Raw genomic sequence first — 12,943 nt, forward strand, 5'->3', positions numbered from 1 at the left:
TTGTTTTACAATTTTTTTTTTTTTTTTTTTTTTTTTCAAAGTTAAAACGGGTTCTGTATAAATGGCCCCTTAGGTTTAAGTTTAGAGTGTATACATTTAAAGGAGATTTCTAAGTGGACATTCTAAAGTAAAGAGATACCATCAAATAAGAATATATATATATATATATATATATATATATATATATATATATATATATATATATATATATATATATATATATATAGAAACTTTCAATATGTAGGCTACATATGTATACACAGCATAATATATACAAAATGTGGGTGAAGTTTCTTTCGTACATTTGATGGCATCCCTATAGAATGCTTCACTTTAAATACACTTTAAACTTATCAAGGAAATCATTATTAAACTGTGTTTTCTGTAATAATTATCATGAAACCAAATTGCATTTATTTTTCACATTGTACATTCAGTTTTTTATTGTGGTGTGAGATACAGAAATGTAACAGTGAAAATATTCAGACCTCTCTCACTCTCTCAGAATATATTTTTGGCTTATGAAGAAGATGATAAATGCTTTTATTTATTGAATTTAGGCTACTTATATTTTTTGACCAAATCATTTCACATTCAAACTCGGTTTTATGATTTGAATGTATGCTGACTATATTAAACCAGAGACAATAGCAGAGACTCTTAGAATAAGTCTGTGAGCTTAGAAAGTGTTTATTTGATATTTTCAAAACGTATACCCATATTCGGATTTTTTTCATTAACCCCTTGACACTTTTAATTATTCATTTTTGTAGGCTATTTGTTTTCACTTTTTGTCTTTTTCTCACATTCCTGTCTTGTTATAGTATGCATAATTGTATTATGTTCAATATTTGCAACTGAACGAAAGTGCGTGTATAATGTTAATGTTTATTCCATTAAAAAAGTGATATCTCTAATGCTGGGTCTTGTACTCTTATAACTGTAGTATAATATTTTTGTAGGAACTGTGATCACATTAGAAAGTTCTTATAATAATTCTGCTTAAAGTTCGTGTTTATGGACGTTAAATGCGGGATGTCCATAAACAACTACTATCACGTCCAAGCATCTCCAGCGGGTGTCAGTGTTGTCTCCTGTTTCTCTGACTGCAACAGAAGAAGAAGAAGAAGTGGCACGTTGCGGCGAAAACAGGTATCGCTCGTCCAGCTGCAGTTCTGAATATGTACATTTCATGAAATTACTATTTATTACACTTTAATGATATTGGTTAGCGGATATTATGGTTATGTGTATAACGTAACCGCTAGCGTTAATATTTCTTACTAACTATAAATGTGCTGTTGAAAAAGCGCTGAATGAGATTCGTTTAAATTAAGAGGTAAATCAATCATAGGAATGTTTCACTTTCAAAGCATCTGTTCTACTGCGATGTAATATATGTAAATACTATTATAGGAAAGACATTCATTATTAATTCAGCTGGTTTAGATGTGAAATTGTGTCATTATTTGTATACAGAATAAGCGAGTGAAGGAAAAATGGGGCGCTCATCCAAAGACAAGCGTGATATATACTACAGGCTGGCGAAGGAGGAGGGCTGGAGAGCGAGAAGTGCCTTCAAACTCCTGCAGCTGGATGAGGAGTTCAACCTTTTTAAAGGTAAGAGCTTCACTGAGCTTCAATCTGCATGGGATAGTGGATGAGTCATCATAGGAAAGCTTGTGAACTGCCTACATAGACAGCATCAAAGCAGGCTTTTATGTTCAAATGACTGTTCATGTCCTACCTACATACAGGTGTTAGTCGTGCTGTGGATCTGTGTGCGGCACCTGGCAGCTGGAGTCAAGTTCTGAGCCGCAAACTCCGGTTTGTTAAATGCAAACTTGATCTGTACTGCATGATAAAGTGTAAACAGCACATACAGATACTGATCAGTAAAGTGTTTTTATTGTAATTGGCACTTAAGCTTTTTTTTTGTTGTCCGATTTCAGTGGAAAAGACAAGAGTGAAGAGGTCAAGATTGTGGCAGTTGACCTTCAAGCAATGGCCCCTTTGCCAGGTGTCACACAAATTCAAGGAGACATCACCAAGGTGGAGCTTGCAAGACTTTTACACTTGCTTTTTTTTTTTTATCAGCGAGTCATTATAGCATTTAAATCAATGTGTTATTATAACGTGAATATATACTTTTTAAAGCAAGACACTCCAGGTGAATAGGGTAAAAATTAAAAAAAGAGTAATACATATCACCATACTTGCCCAGTTAAATGATTAGATTAAGAATTGCAAACATTATTACAAGTATTAAAAGTTTTTTAAGTATGCAAGTTATGCAATTAAATGTGAACTAGTTTGCATACATTTCTAGAACAAAAATAGGAACGTTGGATAAAGCCAGGTTCAAAAGTGTTTCATTTTAACATATTAGAGTCAAAGGTTTTTTACAAGATATCTCTTGTTATCACTCTAAAAATCAGAAAGTACTGTCAATAACCAGAAAAAAAAATCACAATGCTTTTAGAAATAAGATGTTAGACTAATGATGTATGAACAAGCTCATCTGTAAAAACCTTCAGAATATAGATAGGAATAAAACTGCAAAGTGTGGTGTAAGTAATACTGAAGTGGAGATTTCTGGCTCAGTGCATGGGGAAAAAGATCCATTAAAGATGTGTATTGTAGTTGAATCCACAAATGCAAATAGAATAAGTGCAATAAAATAAACACTTAATTGTTTACTTTCCACAAGTCTGAAACAAGATAATATTACAAGTCAAACAGACCAAAATCTAAAAATTGACAAGTGCTTGACAAAACAATATTTAAGCATGTGCTGTCTTGCCTTAAGCATATTTTTATTTGTGTGAATATTGTCATTGCTTTTCATAGATTTCTACAGCACAGGAGATTATTCGTCATTTTGAAGGACAGTCAGCAGACTTGGTTGTGTGTGACGGCGCTCCTGATGGTGAGAAATAACCTTGTGTTTTATTGAACATGATGTTGTTTTCTAGTCTAGTTTAGCAAAATCTTGAATTGAAGGTTTTGTGTCAATTTCTCTATATAGTTACAGGACTTCATGATGTAGATGAATACATTCAGGCACAGCTCCTGTTGGCGGTATGTATTCCTATTTTCCATAATTCTTATTTTGGTAAGACTTTACAATTAAGTCCCATTAGTTAATGTTAGTAAATACATTAACTCACAATAAATAACATTGAGAAGTACATTTGTTAGAGTAATTATTTATTTATCTTTTTGCTTTTTTGTTTAGTTAATGTTAGTAATGAAAATATATATTTTGATCATCAGTTCATTGTAGCTCAGATCTGTTAAATAATATTGTACAATGGGGCTGTTGAATGCTAGAATCTGATTGGCTGACGAACGTTCTAAGGTGTGTAATTATTTTCAGGGAAATGCACGGCGAATGTAGTTCCACACAGCTCTTGACCGCATTACATGTCGATATCACTTCACCAAATGATTTCAGTTATTCCTTATAGCCTAAAACGTCAAAATAACCAAAACCCACAACACGGACCAAGCAAATAAATATAGTAAACAATAAGATCAACTATTTCCATGTTTTTGCCACAAAATTATGTTTTATGATGTACGGAAAGCACATATACTCTGTTTCTACCGCTCTCTCTCTCCCTTCCCAACGCACACATACAGTACAAACACACACTCACACACACACAGAAACATACATGTGTAATGTTTCATGTGTTTTTTGTGACCCTGGACCACAAAACCAGTCTTAAGTCGCTGGGGTATATTTGTAGCAATAGCCAAAAATATATAGTATGGGTCAAAATTATTGATTTTTATTTTATGCTAAAAGTCATTAGGATATTAAGTAAAGATCATGTTCCATGAAAATATTTTGTAAATTTCTTACTGTAAATACATAAAAACTTCCTTTTTGATTAGTAATATGCATTGCCAAGAACTTCATTTGGACAAATTTAAAGGCGATTTTCTCAATATTTAGATTTTTTTTTGCACCCTCAGATTCCAGATTTTCAAATAATTGTCCTAACAAACCATACATCAATGGACAGCTTATTCAGCTTTCAATTTTTTAAAGTTGACACTTTAGACTGGTTTTGTGGTCTAGGGTCACATTTATTATTATTAATGCTAGTAATAGTTTTAATAGCATTAATAACTAAATACTAGTTTCAATAGTTTTTGGCTACCAAAATTGGTATAGAGGACTGTGAAATTGTTCTAGTACTGCTACCAACTACAACTGAAATTTTGGTGACATGACAACACTAATAGTAGCCTAAATATAATTTCATATCTTCATACCATATACCTGCTAGAATGCTTGTTGAAGGTTTTGCTTTCATATTGACAGGCTCTCAATATCACCACACATGTTCTCAAACCAGGAGGCAACTTTGTTGCAAAAGTAAGCTGTCCCATTGTCATTCATACTCTTTTATTACCTTGTCAAGTTGTCAGTACAAGATTATGAAATCTATAAAATGTTTTATGTGAGAAGTGTTTACTTCAGTCTCACCTGAACTTCAATGTCTTTCTTCTGTGTAGATCTTCAGGGGAAAAGATGTGACCCTCCTGTACTCCCAGCTCAAGATCTTCTTCAGTTCTGTCACCTGTGCCAAACCACGCAGCAGCCGCAACTCTAGCATAGGTGAGAGGAGAATTTCATATGAAGAGGGAATACAAACCTGTTTTGGGAATATTGTATTTTTCCAAACATGAACCAGTGTGTGTTTTTGCCCTTCAGAGGCATTTGTGGTGTGTCAGAATTACTCTCCACCTGAAGGTTATGTCCCCAACATGTCCAACCCTTTACTGGATCACTCTTATGGTAACTTGTTCCATTACCTCCAATATCAAAATAGTTCTATCATATTTGAGTGTGCTCACCTGTATATGACATTTATTCTCATTTTATATTGTAAATGTCTGTGTATGCCCAGTCTTCCTCCTCACAATATGAGTGCAAATTTGTCCCATCCAGATGTCGACTTCAACCAGCTAGAGGGCCCAAACCGAATAATAGTTCCTTTCCTTGCTTGTGGAGATCTTAGTGCCTTTGATTCAGACAGAACTTACCCGCTTCAGGTGCTAATCAGCTTTTCAAATCACACATACGTGTCTATGAATGAGTAGTCTAACCTAATGCATGTTTTGCTTTATTCTCAAACAGCTCGATTCTAGTAAAGAGTACCAGTATTTACCACCCACCCAACCTCCAATTCGGCCACCATACCAACAAGCTTGTCAGCTCCGAAAGAACAACTTGTTAGCCAAAGAGGACTCACCTTCTGGTGCGCTTGATGATTCCCTGTCTGCTTTAGATCTCAACAAACGTCCGGACACGAACACAGTCACACCAGGAACCTCTAATTAATTACTGATTTGTACAGCTTCTGTTAAAATCGTTTTATTGTTTTATTATGATTGATCAACATTTATTTTTAGAGTTTTAAGATACACTCAGAAAAAATGTGATGTGTTACATCTTTGTACCTTATTTTAAAGTTGTAAACTATTAAGGGTGACAAGCTGTCATGCACATTTTGTTGAAAGTGTTGGTTGATTATAATATAGTTTATCTTTTATATATTTAATTGTTTCTGTAACTTTTATTACCCTCAGAATTAGCAAAGATTCTACTCTGTGATTGGTCCTTTGTATGAGTCACAGAAACTACCTGATTGAATTTGAACTTTTAACTGCAGCTCTACATGTTAATAAAACACACGTAACCAAATTTACCATGACGCAGAGTTCGTTGGTTTTATTTGTAGATGCAGTGATTCAAATTAAGTTTGAATCCGTTCTTGTATTTTTAATAGAGTTTTGTCTTTAAAAGCAGCATTTCAGAGCTTTAAAACAGGCCTGTGTATAAATACAGAATTAATACAGACATATTTTAAAATCTCAGAGTCAGAATGACTTTGCTTAAAGACTAAGTGCAAAGGTTAAGTGCAGTTTGAAATATGCCTGCAAGTGAGAATATCTACCATCTGTTTCCTTTCATTCGCTTGCTCAATGGTCCATGTATATTCTGGACAGTTTCATAACTCTAGTAGTATTTGTCACTAAGTATATATAGCCTAACCCAACAGCATTCTGTTTTCTTGTATTGAGTCCACTGATGTGGTCTTTTCTAAATTATTCTTTAATGTAGTAATGAATAATTTACATAAAAATGGAATTGATGGTCATTGTCAGTCATGCAGAGAGAATCAGTCTTGCAGAGATCTCGCCTTCTCAGAGTTTGGCAGGAAAACAGAAACCTGTATGCAAAAATGGCAACCGTACATCCGGCTTGTGTGTATTTTTGTATACAATAGCTTTGTCATGCTAGATGTTGCATGAAGACCTGATAGTCCTAACTAGTGTTGCTGTATCAGCTTGAGCACATGAAATTATGATCCAGCTGTGTATATTCTGTAAGTGCTACATTTTAATTGTCTATGTACATTTGTTTGATATGTGTTGGCTCACCTTTACATTGTTTTTTTTCAGTGAGTGTTTTTTTTCAGTGAGTCTTTTTACCAAATTAGCAAATGCAGCTATGTAGTAAATGTTTTGTTCATGAATTATGTATTTTTAGTAAATTGTTGGTTTTCATACTGAAATAGTTTTTTATTAAGGATGATTCAGATGACATCAACTTTTGCTTTAACCCTTTGTAGCGAAATTGCAATTTGTTTTTGTTGTTGTTTTTGTTTTGCTTGTTTTTTTAACTGAGAACAGTTAAATCTCTATTTCCCCTAAACCTTTGTTGAAACTACAAGGATTGGATAAAATAACGTAAACGCCTGTAAATATCCTGTATTTCTTTTCACCGTACCTATGTGTTGTTTGGGCAACTCCACACCGTCCCTTTCATTCACTTTTGGTTTTCGGCCGCTATTCTTCTTTGGAGATGAAATCTTGCCATGCTTTGTGTATGCAGTCATAATCGTAAAATGTATTGTTCTTAAAACACTGTGTATATGTGTATACTGAAACCCTGTAAACAGCATATCTTAAACTACACTGATTTAAAAACTATTGAGTGTTCACATCCCCTGTAGGCTACATATAACAGCAGTATAACATTTCAACTTGGAATATACTTTTTTTTTTTTCTCCCAAGTTCATTTTCTTAATACACCACATCATTAGGCGCATATCAAACCTCCAAAAAAATCATATTTTAAACTCCTTTTTTTTTTTCTCAACCCTGTAACGGACAAAATGGGATTGGTTTAAAACAGATTTTACACAGAGCTTGTTATAAATTAATCATCTACCTACTGCTCATGTGTCCCTTATAGCAATTTAAATGTAACATTTATTATATCTTATAGGACTAAAGCTAAAAATGCACAAATCGTGTGTCTGTTTTTTTTTGTAAATATATTTTTGATTTAGAAGTTTAACTCAAACCTCAATTTTACTGTTTTAGTCCTTAACATGTCAGATGGTAATCACCAAGAAATGCTTTCATTCTTAATTGTCTTCCCTATCTTTTCCCAAAAATATTAATGTGACCAGGTGTGACAGGGCTGAAGACTGTAACACATTTGAAGCGATACATTGCCTTCAATTTTAATTTTCGGTTTTGTTTCTCTCTCATATTGTCCCCTTCTTCCTGGGTCAAATATCTGCATGCCCAACATAGTCTTTCTGCTGCAAATGTGCGGTGCAATTTGTGATGTATGTCAAAGTTTAAGTGGATATTACATCAAAAATCCTATTCATAACAAAATTATGAGTTGTCATGATTTTGGTAAGCATATATTTACTGACACCATTACTATTATTTTCATTAATATATGAATAATAAATTATGTAAATAACTCAACCCTGTCTCAAGTTTACAACCCTGTAACAATGAGAAATACGTCGCCTATATTTGTGACAGTGTTGAGTGGGGTTGACATGATGGGGTTGTGGTTTTTCTCTCAAAATGGCCACTGCATCTCAGGTAGTGTAGGAGAGTAGACCATATAGGGCAGCTATAAAAAATGTACATTGATTATACTTATGGATTAAAAATGGATTTTCTATCTTAATTTTATGTGAGGGGGTTGAGTTGTTAAGCTTGACATTATCCTCCCTGACTATAATGTGCCTCAAAAATATGAATAAAAAGTATAATACTACTAACCATTTTCTGTACCAGTATTAAATAGACCTTTGATATCATTTATGGTAAAGTATGTCACATATATGAGTGGAGTCTAAACTATTATTGGCGTAGAATGGTTAGTGTGACGGGGTTGAGTTCAGACTGAGGGGCATAACTTTAAAGTCTGTTTTTATACAATATCTTGCAGTGTTTCAAGGAAATATTTTTCACAAGAAAGGAACACAAATAAATGCTTACATCACAGACATTATGCACATTTTGTTAATAACTTACACAAACTCAGTGAAGTGACTCGGGGACATTATGCTAAAGAATATTAAAATGCCATAATTATTTTTATTCATTATAATGGGCATACCAAAGTTTTGTGAAGAGCCTCTAACATTTCAAATATTACCGAATCCCAGGAATGACCCATATGTACAGTATCAATGCTCATGTTCCTGAGGGTTAGTTGTTATTATGTGCATGAGATTATGGATTTGTTAACATTTTCATTCCCTCATTCAACCTGCTACCCCTATACAGATTTCAAGTTTAGTCTTGGAGTGATGACTCTCAGTGACCGGACGGATCTGACATGCTGTCACTTGGACAAGGCTACGTGCTTTTTCTATGCTGATTCAAGAAACATTGGTCAGCAAAATTCCTCTGACAATTGCGGTAAACTTACTGTCAGTGGAGAGCAACTGTTACAGGGTAAAGCTGAAGAGGAGCTCCGAACAACAATTATCATCCACTGTGAACTCAAAGCTGACAGCAAAATGAGCCAAAATGTCACCATTACAGTGTGGAGGATATGTAAATTGCTTTTTTAACCATTGTAATGTAATAAAACACTTTTTAAAAATTCTTTATCTAGACAGAGGACACAGATTTAACATTTTAAACTGCTTATTTGTTTTCATCTTTAGCTCTTTCTGGTAAATACACATTTATATTTATCCTGGGGACACTGATTCTGCTCTCTTTGCTCATCTCCATCATCATATGTAGCATCTATGTGGCCAAAAAACAAGGTCAGAAACCGCAAACACAACATTCTCTTGTGTAATTCTGGTTATGCATGTCAAAGAATGATTTCACACTTATATCTTTAAACCTATATTATAACCCTAACCTGCTTTATAATCACCAACCATGAAATAAATTTTTATAGTTACTGCCCAATGTCTTCAGTAGTCTACAAAATATATTTATTCATTCATTCATTTGTTTTTTGTTTATTTTTAAGGGCATAGACAAAAGTTTCATCCAGCGAGGTCAGTGCATATTATTCAGCTAAAATATTTGGTATAAACCTACGCTTCTCTAAATGCTATGTTTTGTTTTCTAACAGAACTCAAGTAATGGACAATGGTGAGTGAGTTTGAATATTTTTATCAGCAGAAATGCTTATAACCTCTGTAGTCCTGTACAGACTTGCATTGCACCTCACTGTTTTTTTTTTTTTTTTAGAAAATGGACAATTAGGAGGTTATGATTGGTATGATGTTGAGCTGTGATTTTTTTATTTAATTAAAGAAAACATAAATTTTTTTTTTTTTAGACAACCAAGATGCAAATTCTGGTACTGTTGAAGTGCAGGAAGAGAAAACAGAGGTACATATTTTATTTATTTTATTACTTTTGAAATGAGAATCAAAACAACATGCGAGGAAGTCATACAGGTTTTACATTCACTACATTCAAAAAATGCATTTCTCTGCCATTATGAATGTTTTTATGAACATGATTTTGAGAAATGCTAATTTGTAATGTTTAATATCAACATGTTTTTCACAGATATTAGAGGATGAGCTATTATATGCCACAGTGAATTATTCATGTGCCGGTGAAAACTTTGCTCCTGCAGTGAAGTTTGAATCAGGAACTGACTACGCCACAGTGGTCATACACAACAACATGTAACCCCTTCCCCCTCAGAGATTTAAGCCCCCAAAGATGAAATAAAAATGATATGTGCTGTTTGAGCAAATTTCTTATGGTTCTCATGACTTGATTTTAGATATGCAATAAATTCACCTGAAAGAATCTGTTCATTTGATTAATAGGCCTACAAATCAAAAAGTGATTGAATTAGAGTGGAGTTGATATTGCTATAATGACACTCTTTCCAGCAACCAGGGAAGGGCTCTATTGCTATGTAGCTACACTTCTTGAAGACAGGTATAGTTAACTTGAAACTCTTCTATATTTTTCTGAAATTAAACTACAGATTAAATCCCCAAAAAAATCATTCTGTAGGTTATACAGGATAGGTTAGCATAGGATAATTAATTTGTTTGCTAAATAAATTTATTTTCAAATACTACATGCAGCATCAGGGGGGAAAAGCCTCTGTTTAATCAGTTTATATAAGCCGATATAATGAAATGTCCCCATTATGTCCTTATCGATCGACTGACCGTAGTATGGAAATCATGTCGTGCTGCATAGAGTCCACTAGATGACGACATCTGCCGTTGCAAACCAAGATTGCTCTTCACTGACAAAATGCAAGGTATTAAACGTTTCTCTGTGACTGTCATTAAGCTTGTTGTATGTAGTGGAGACTGGCTGCGTTATGTGAGTACAATTAAAACTAAAGTATATTTATTTATACGTTGTCCAGTAGGCTTGTTATTGATTTGTGAACGTGTCAAAGTTCTGTTTCTACCACTTTCTTAGTACAATACCACACAATAAATATTTTTCGAGTATATTACTGTTATGTAGACATTGTGACGGATGTCTAATTGTAAATTTGACTTCAGACTAGTAGGGCTACCTGGGCAACCCCAGACAGGAAACAGTTTGAGCTAATGTTAATTTCGGTGAGTTGGCTAATGGCGCACTCAGTATTTTTATACACTAAGACGTTTTACACATAAATTATAGCATCGTATACTTGCATGAGATAAAGTTAAAAGTCCCATCAGTTGCCTCGAAATTAATATTTACTTTACATGAGGGTCGCCTCATGGGGGTAGCCATATTAGCTACTTCTGGCTTTACCCAAAACACCTGTTGTTTGCCACCTTTTTGGAATAAATTGAATTATAGTTTACTGCAAATATGATATCTCTACAATGAAATTCTTAACTGATAACCGCTGTTAGGTGTCTGTAAGTCAAAATACAACTTCCATATATTCCAGCAAAACATAAACCCTTTAGATATGTAAGACCTGAAGAAAACTGTCTGTTTGTATTCTCAATTATCAATGTCAGCTGAAATCTGCCAAATTTGCTAATGCAGTTTTTCTTTCCATGTAATCACTCTGAAATAGCAAGAATATCAACACTGATGGGTACAATTCTGCTTTTTAAAGCACTGCATAAAATTAGTAACTGGGAACTATCTTTTACTATGTATTTATAAACATTTATTGTATTTTAGTGCAACCCTAAAACATCTTAAAGCATCCAAAACCAACCTAATTACCAGATTTCCACCAAATGTGCATACCTTTTGTAAATGCACCATAAGATATATTTTTTTTTTCCAAATACAGTATGTGATGTAAACAAATCATAGACTGTCACTGTAATTACAAAGTTATCCCCTTACCCAAAGGAAATCAGTAGATAATTTTGATTAGAGGAAGAGAAATCAAGCAGCTGAAGGATAATGTACAGCCTAGTGTCATGACAAGCATAAATAAATATGACTGATGTGTCACATGACTCAGACATCATTCTCAGAGGCAAACGCTTGTGCCTGCATTTCACTTCGGATGGGCTCTGAATTGTAATGCACTGGCTCCTTTTTACAGAACTGTCACTCCACAATCTCACATTTTTTCACAGTATTGTTATATACAATAAACAAGCAAAAATAAATACCACACTGCATTCCACATGTTTACCAGTAACACAATAATTTGTCATTACTGTAAAAAATGGCAAAATACAAGAGAAGAACGGCATGAGAGCTCTGGAAAGAATCTGGATAGTCTCATAGGGTTTTCCTTGACATAAAGCTACTGGTACGTATCTCAATGCAATAAACGAGTGACAATGCAGCCTATCCCTTTCTCTCTCTTTGTCATATACACACATTGTCTTTCTCCCATAATCTGCAGGTCGAAATGGACCAAATTACTGTATAGACAACAATGCACAAGCCCTTTCTCATGGAAAACCACAGTCTGGTGAGAGAGAGCGAGATTATACATGCAGTTTTTATGAAGTAAGCTGTTATGACTCTAAACCCTTTCACTCTTAGCAATCAAATGGAACCGTGACTTCAATTAGAACCAGAAAATAAACCCAACTGAATGCATCACACTAAAGTAAACTAGAAACCAACCACAAAAGGTGGTACGAGAGGCAAATATACAGTAATTGATCAAACAAAAGATGTTTTTTCATTGCAAAACCAGTCTGGGTGAAAAGAAATACTACATTTGTAAATTTGTGCACTGATTGTTTCACCTACATCCTGCAGATCTGCACAAAGAAGACGACAGTAATACAACAGATGTGCGGTAAACAGTTGGCAAGCATCTCTGCTGAGAAAAACAGGAGACTGTGAGTGAGAAAGAGAGACGGAGGGAGAAAAATCGAGCTGCTGCAGTATCCCTACACTGCTGAGGCTTGGGCTGCGTGACTGACTGGTGTGTTGCAAGAGAGAGAGAGAGAGAGAGAGAGAAGGGAGGGGGGATGGGAAGGATCTTGCTTGGATGAGGAGCAAGCAGGCAGGCAGGTAGCAGCATCATCTCTTTTGTGGTGCGCTGCTGAAGGAACTTGCCGCCTAGAGACGTGCCGGGCGCTCATTCCTTGCAGGCGCGCATAGCGCCACCGCCTCTCCCGCACTGGCCGCTGCAGGGACAGCGACAGCCTCCGTTACAGGCACAGCACT

General features: G+C 34.7%; 2 protein-coding genes across 3 annotated transcripts; both read left to right on the plus strand.

Moving 5' to 3' along the window:
• The first annotated feature begins 1,097 nt into the window (after window positions 1-1,097).
• On the plus strand, window positions 1,098-7,091 carry LOC306862168 (tRNA (cytidine(32)/guanosine(34)-2'-O)-methyltransferase-like). 2 transcript variants are annotated; one of them, XM_079404839.1, is made up of 11 exons: window positions 1,098-1,152; window positions 1,480-1,620; window positions 1,758-1,827; window positions 1,953-2,052; window positions 2,851-2,929; window positions 3,029-3,081; window positions 4,337-4,390; window positions 4,531-4,633; window positions 4,730-4,813; window positions 4,967-5,070; window positions 5,156-7,091. In XM_079404839.1, exons 2-11 carry the CDS (start codon window positions 1,500-1,502, stop codon window positions 5,357-5,359), a joined length of 972 nt encoding a protein of 323 aa, XP_079260965.1. In that variant the 5' UTR covers window positions 1,098-1,152; window positions 1,480-1,499; the 3' UTR covers window positions 5,360-7,091. The 2 variants fall into 2 exon arrangements, with proteins under 2 accessions (XP_079260965.1, XP_079260966.1); XM_079404840.1 differs by having other exon boundaries at window positions 1,127-1,339; window positions 5,156-7,006.
• LOC306862170 (uncharacterized protein) lies at window positions 6,325-10,126 on the plus strand. Its single transcript, XM_079404842.1, has 7 exons — window positions 6,325-6,407; window positions 8,627-8,899; window positions 9,013-9,117; window positions 9,333-9,360; window positions 9,438-9,457; window positions 9,648-9,700; window positions 9,884-10,126. Exons 1-7 carry the CDS (start codon window positions 6,386-6,388, stop codon window positions 10,007-10,009), a joined length of 627 nt encoding a protein of 208 aa, XP_079260968.1. The 5' UTR covers window positions 6,325-6,385; the 3' UTR covers window positions 10,010-10,126.
• The last annotated feature ends 2,817 nt before the right edge of the window (window positions 10,127-12,943 follow it).

This window comes from Barbus barbus (assembly GCF_936440315.1).
Source record: "Barbus barbus genome assembly, chromosome: 43".
Lineage (NCBI taxonomy): Eukaryota > Metazoa > Chordata > Actinopteri > Cypriniformes > Cyprinidae > Barbus > Barbus barbus.

Excerpts from the sequence above, each read along its gene's own strand:
- LOC306862168 (XM_079404839.1), top strand. The coding sequence starts at position 1,500 with ATGGGGCGCTCATCCAAAGACAAGCGTGATATATACTACAGGCTGGCG. Across the intron at positions 2,053-2,850 it reads TTCAAGGAGACATCACCAAG|ATTTCTACAGCACAGGAGAT; the intron begins GTGGAGCTTGCA and ends TGCTTTTCATAG. Across the intron at positions 2,930-3,028 it reads GTGTGACGGCGCTCCTGATG|TTACAGGACTTCATGATGTA; the intron begins GTGAGAAATAAC and ends TTCTCTATATAG.
- LOC306862170 (XM_079404842.1), top strand. The coding sequence starts at position 6,386 with ATGATCCAGCTGTGTATATTCT. Across the intron at positions 6,408-8,626 it reads GATCCAGCTGTGTATATTCT|ATTTCAAGTTTAGTCTTGGA; the intron begins GTAAGTGCTACA and ends ACCCCTATACAG. Across the intron at positions 8,900-9,012 it reads CATTACAGTGTGGAGGATAT|CTCTTTCTGGTAAATACACA; the intron begins GTAAATTGCTTT and ends TTTCATCTTTAG.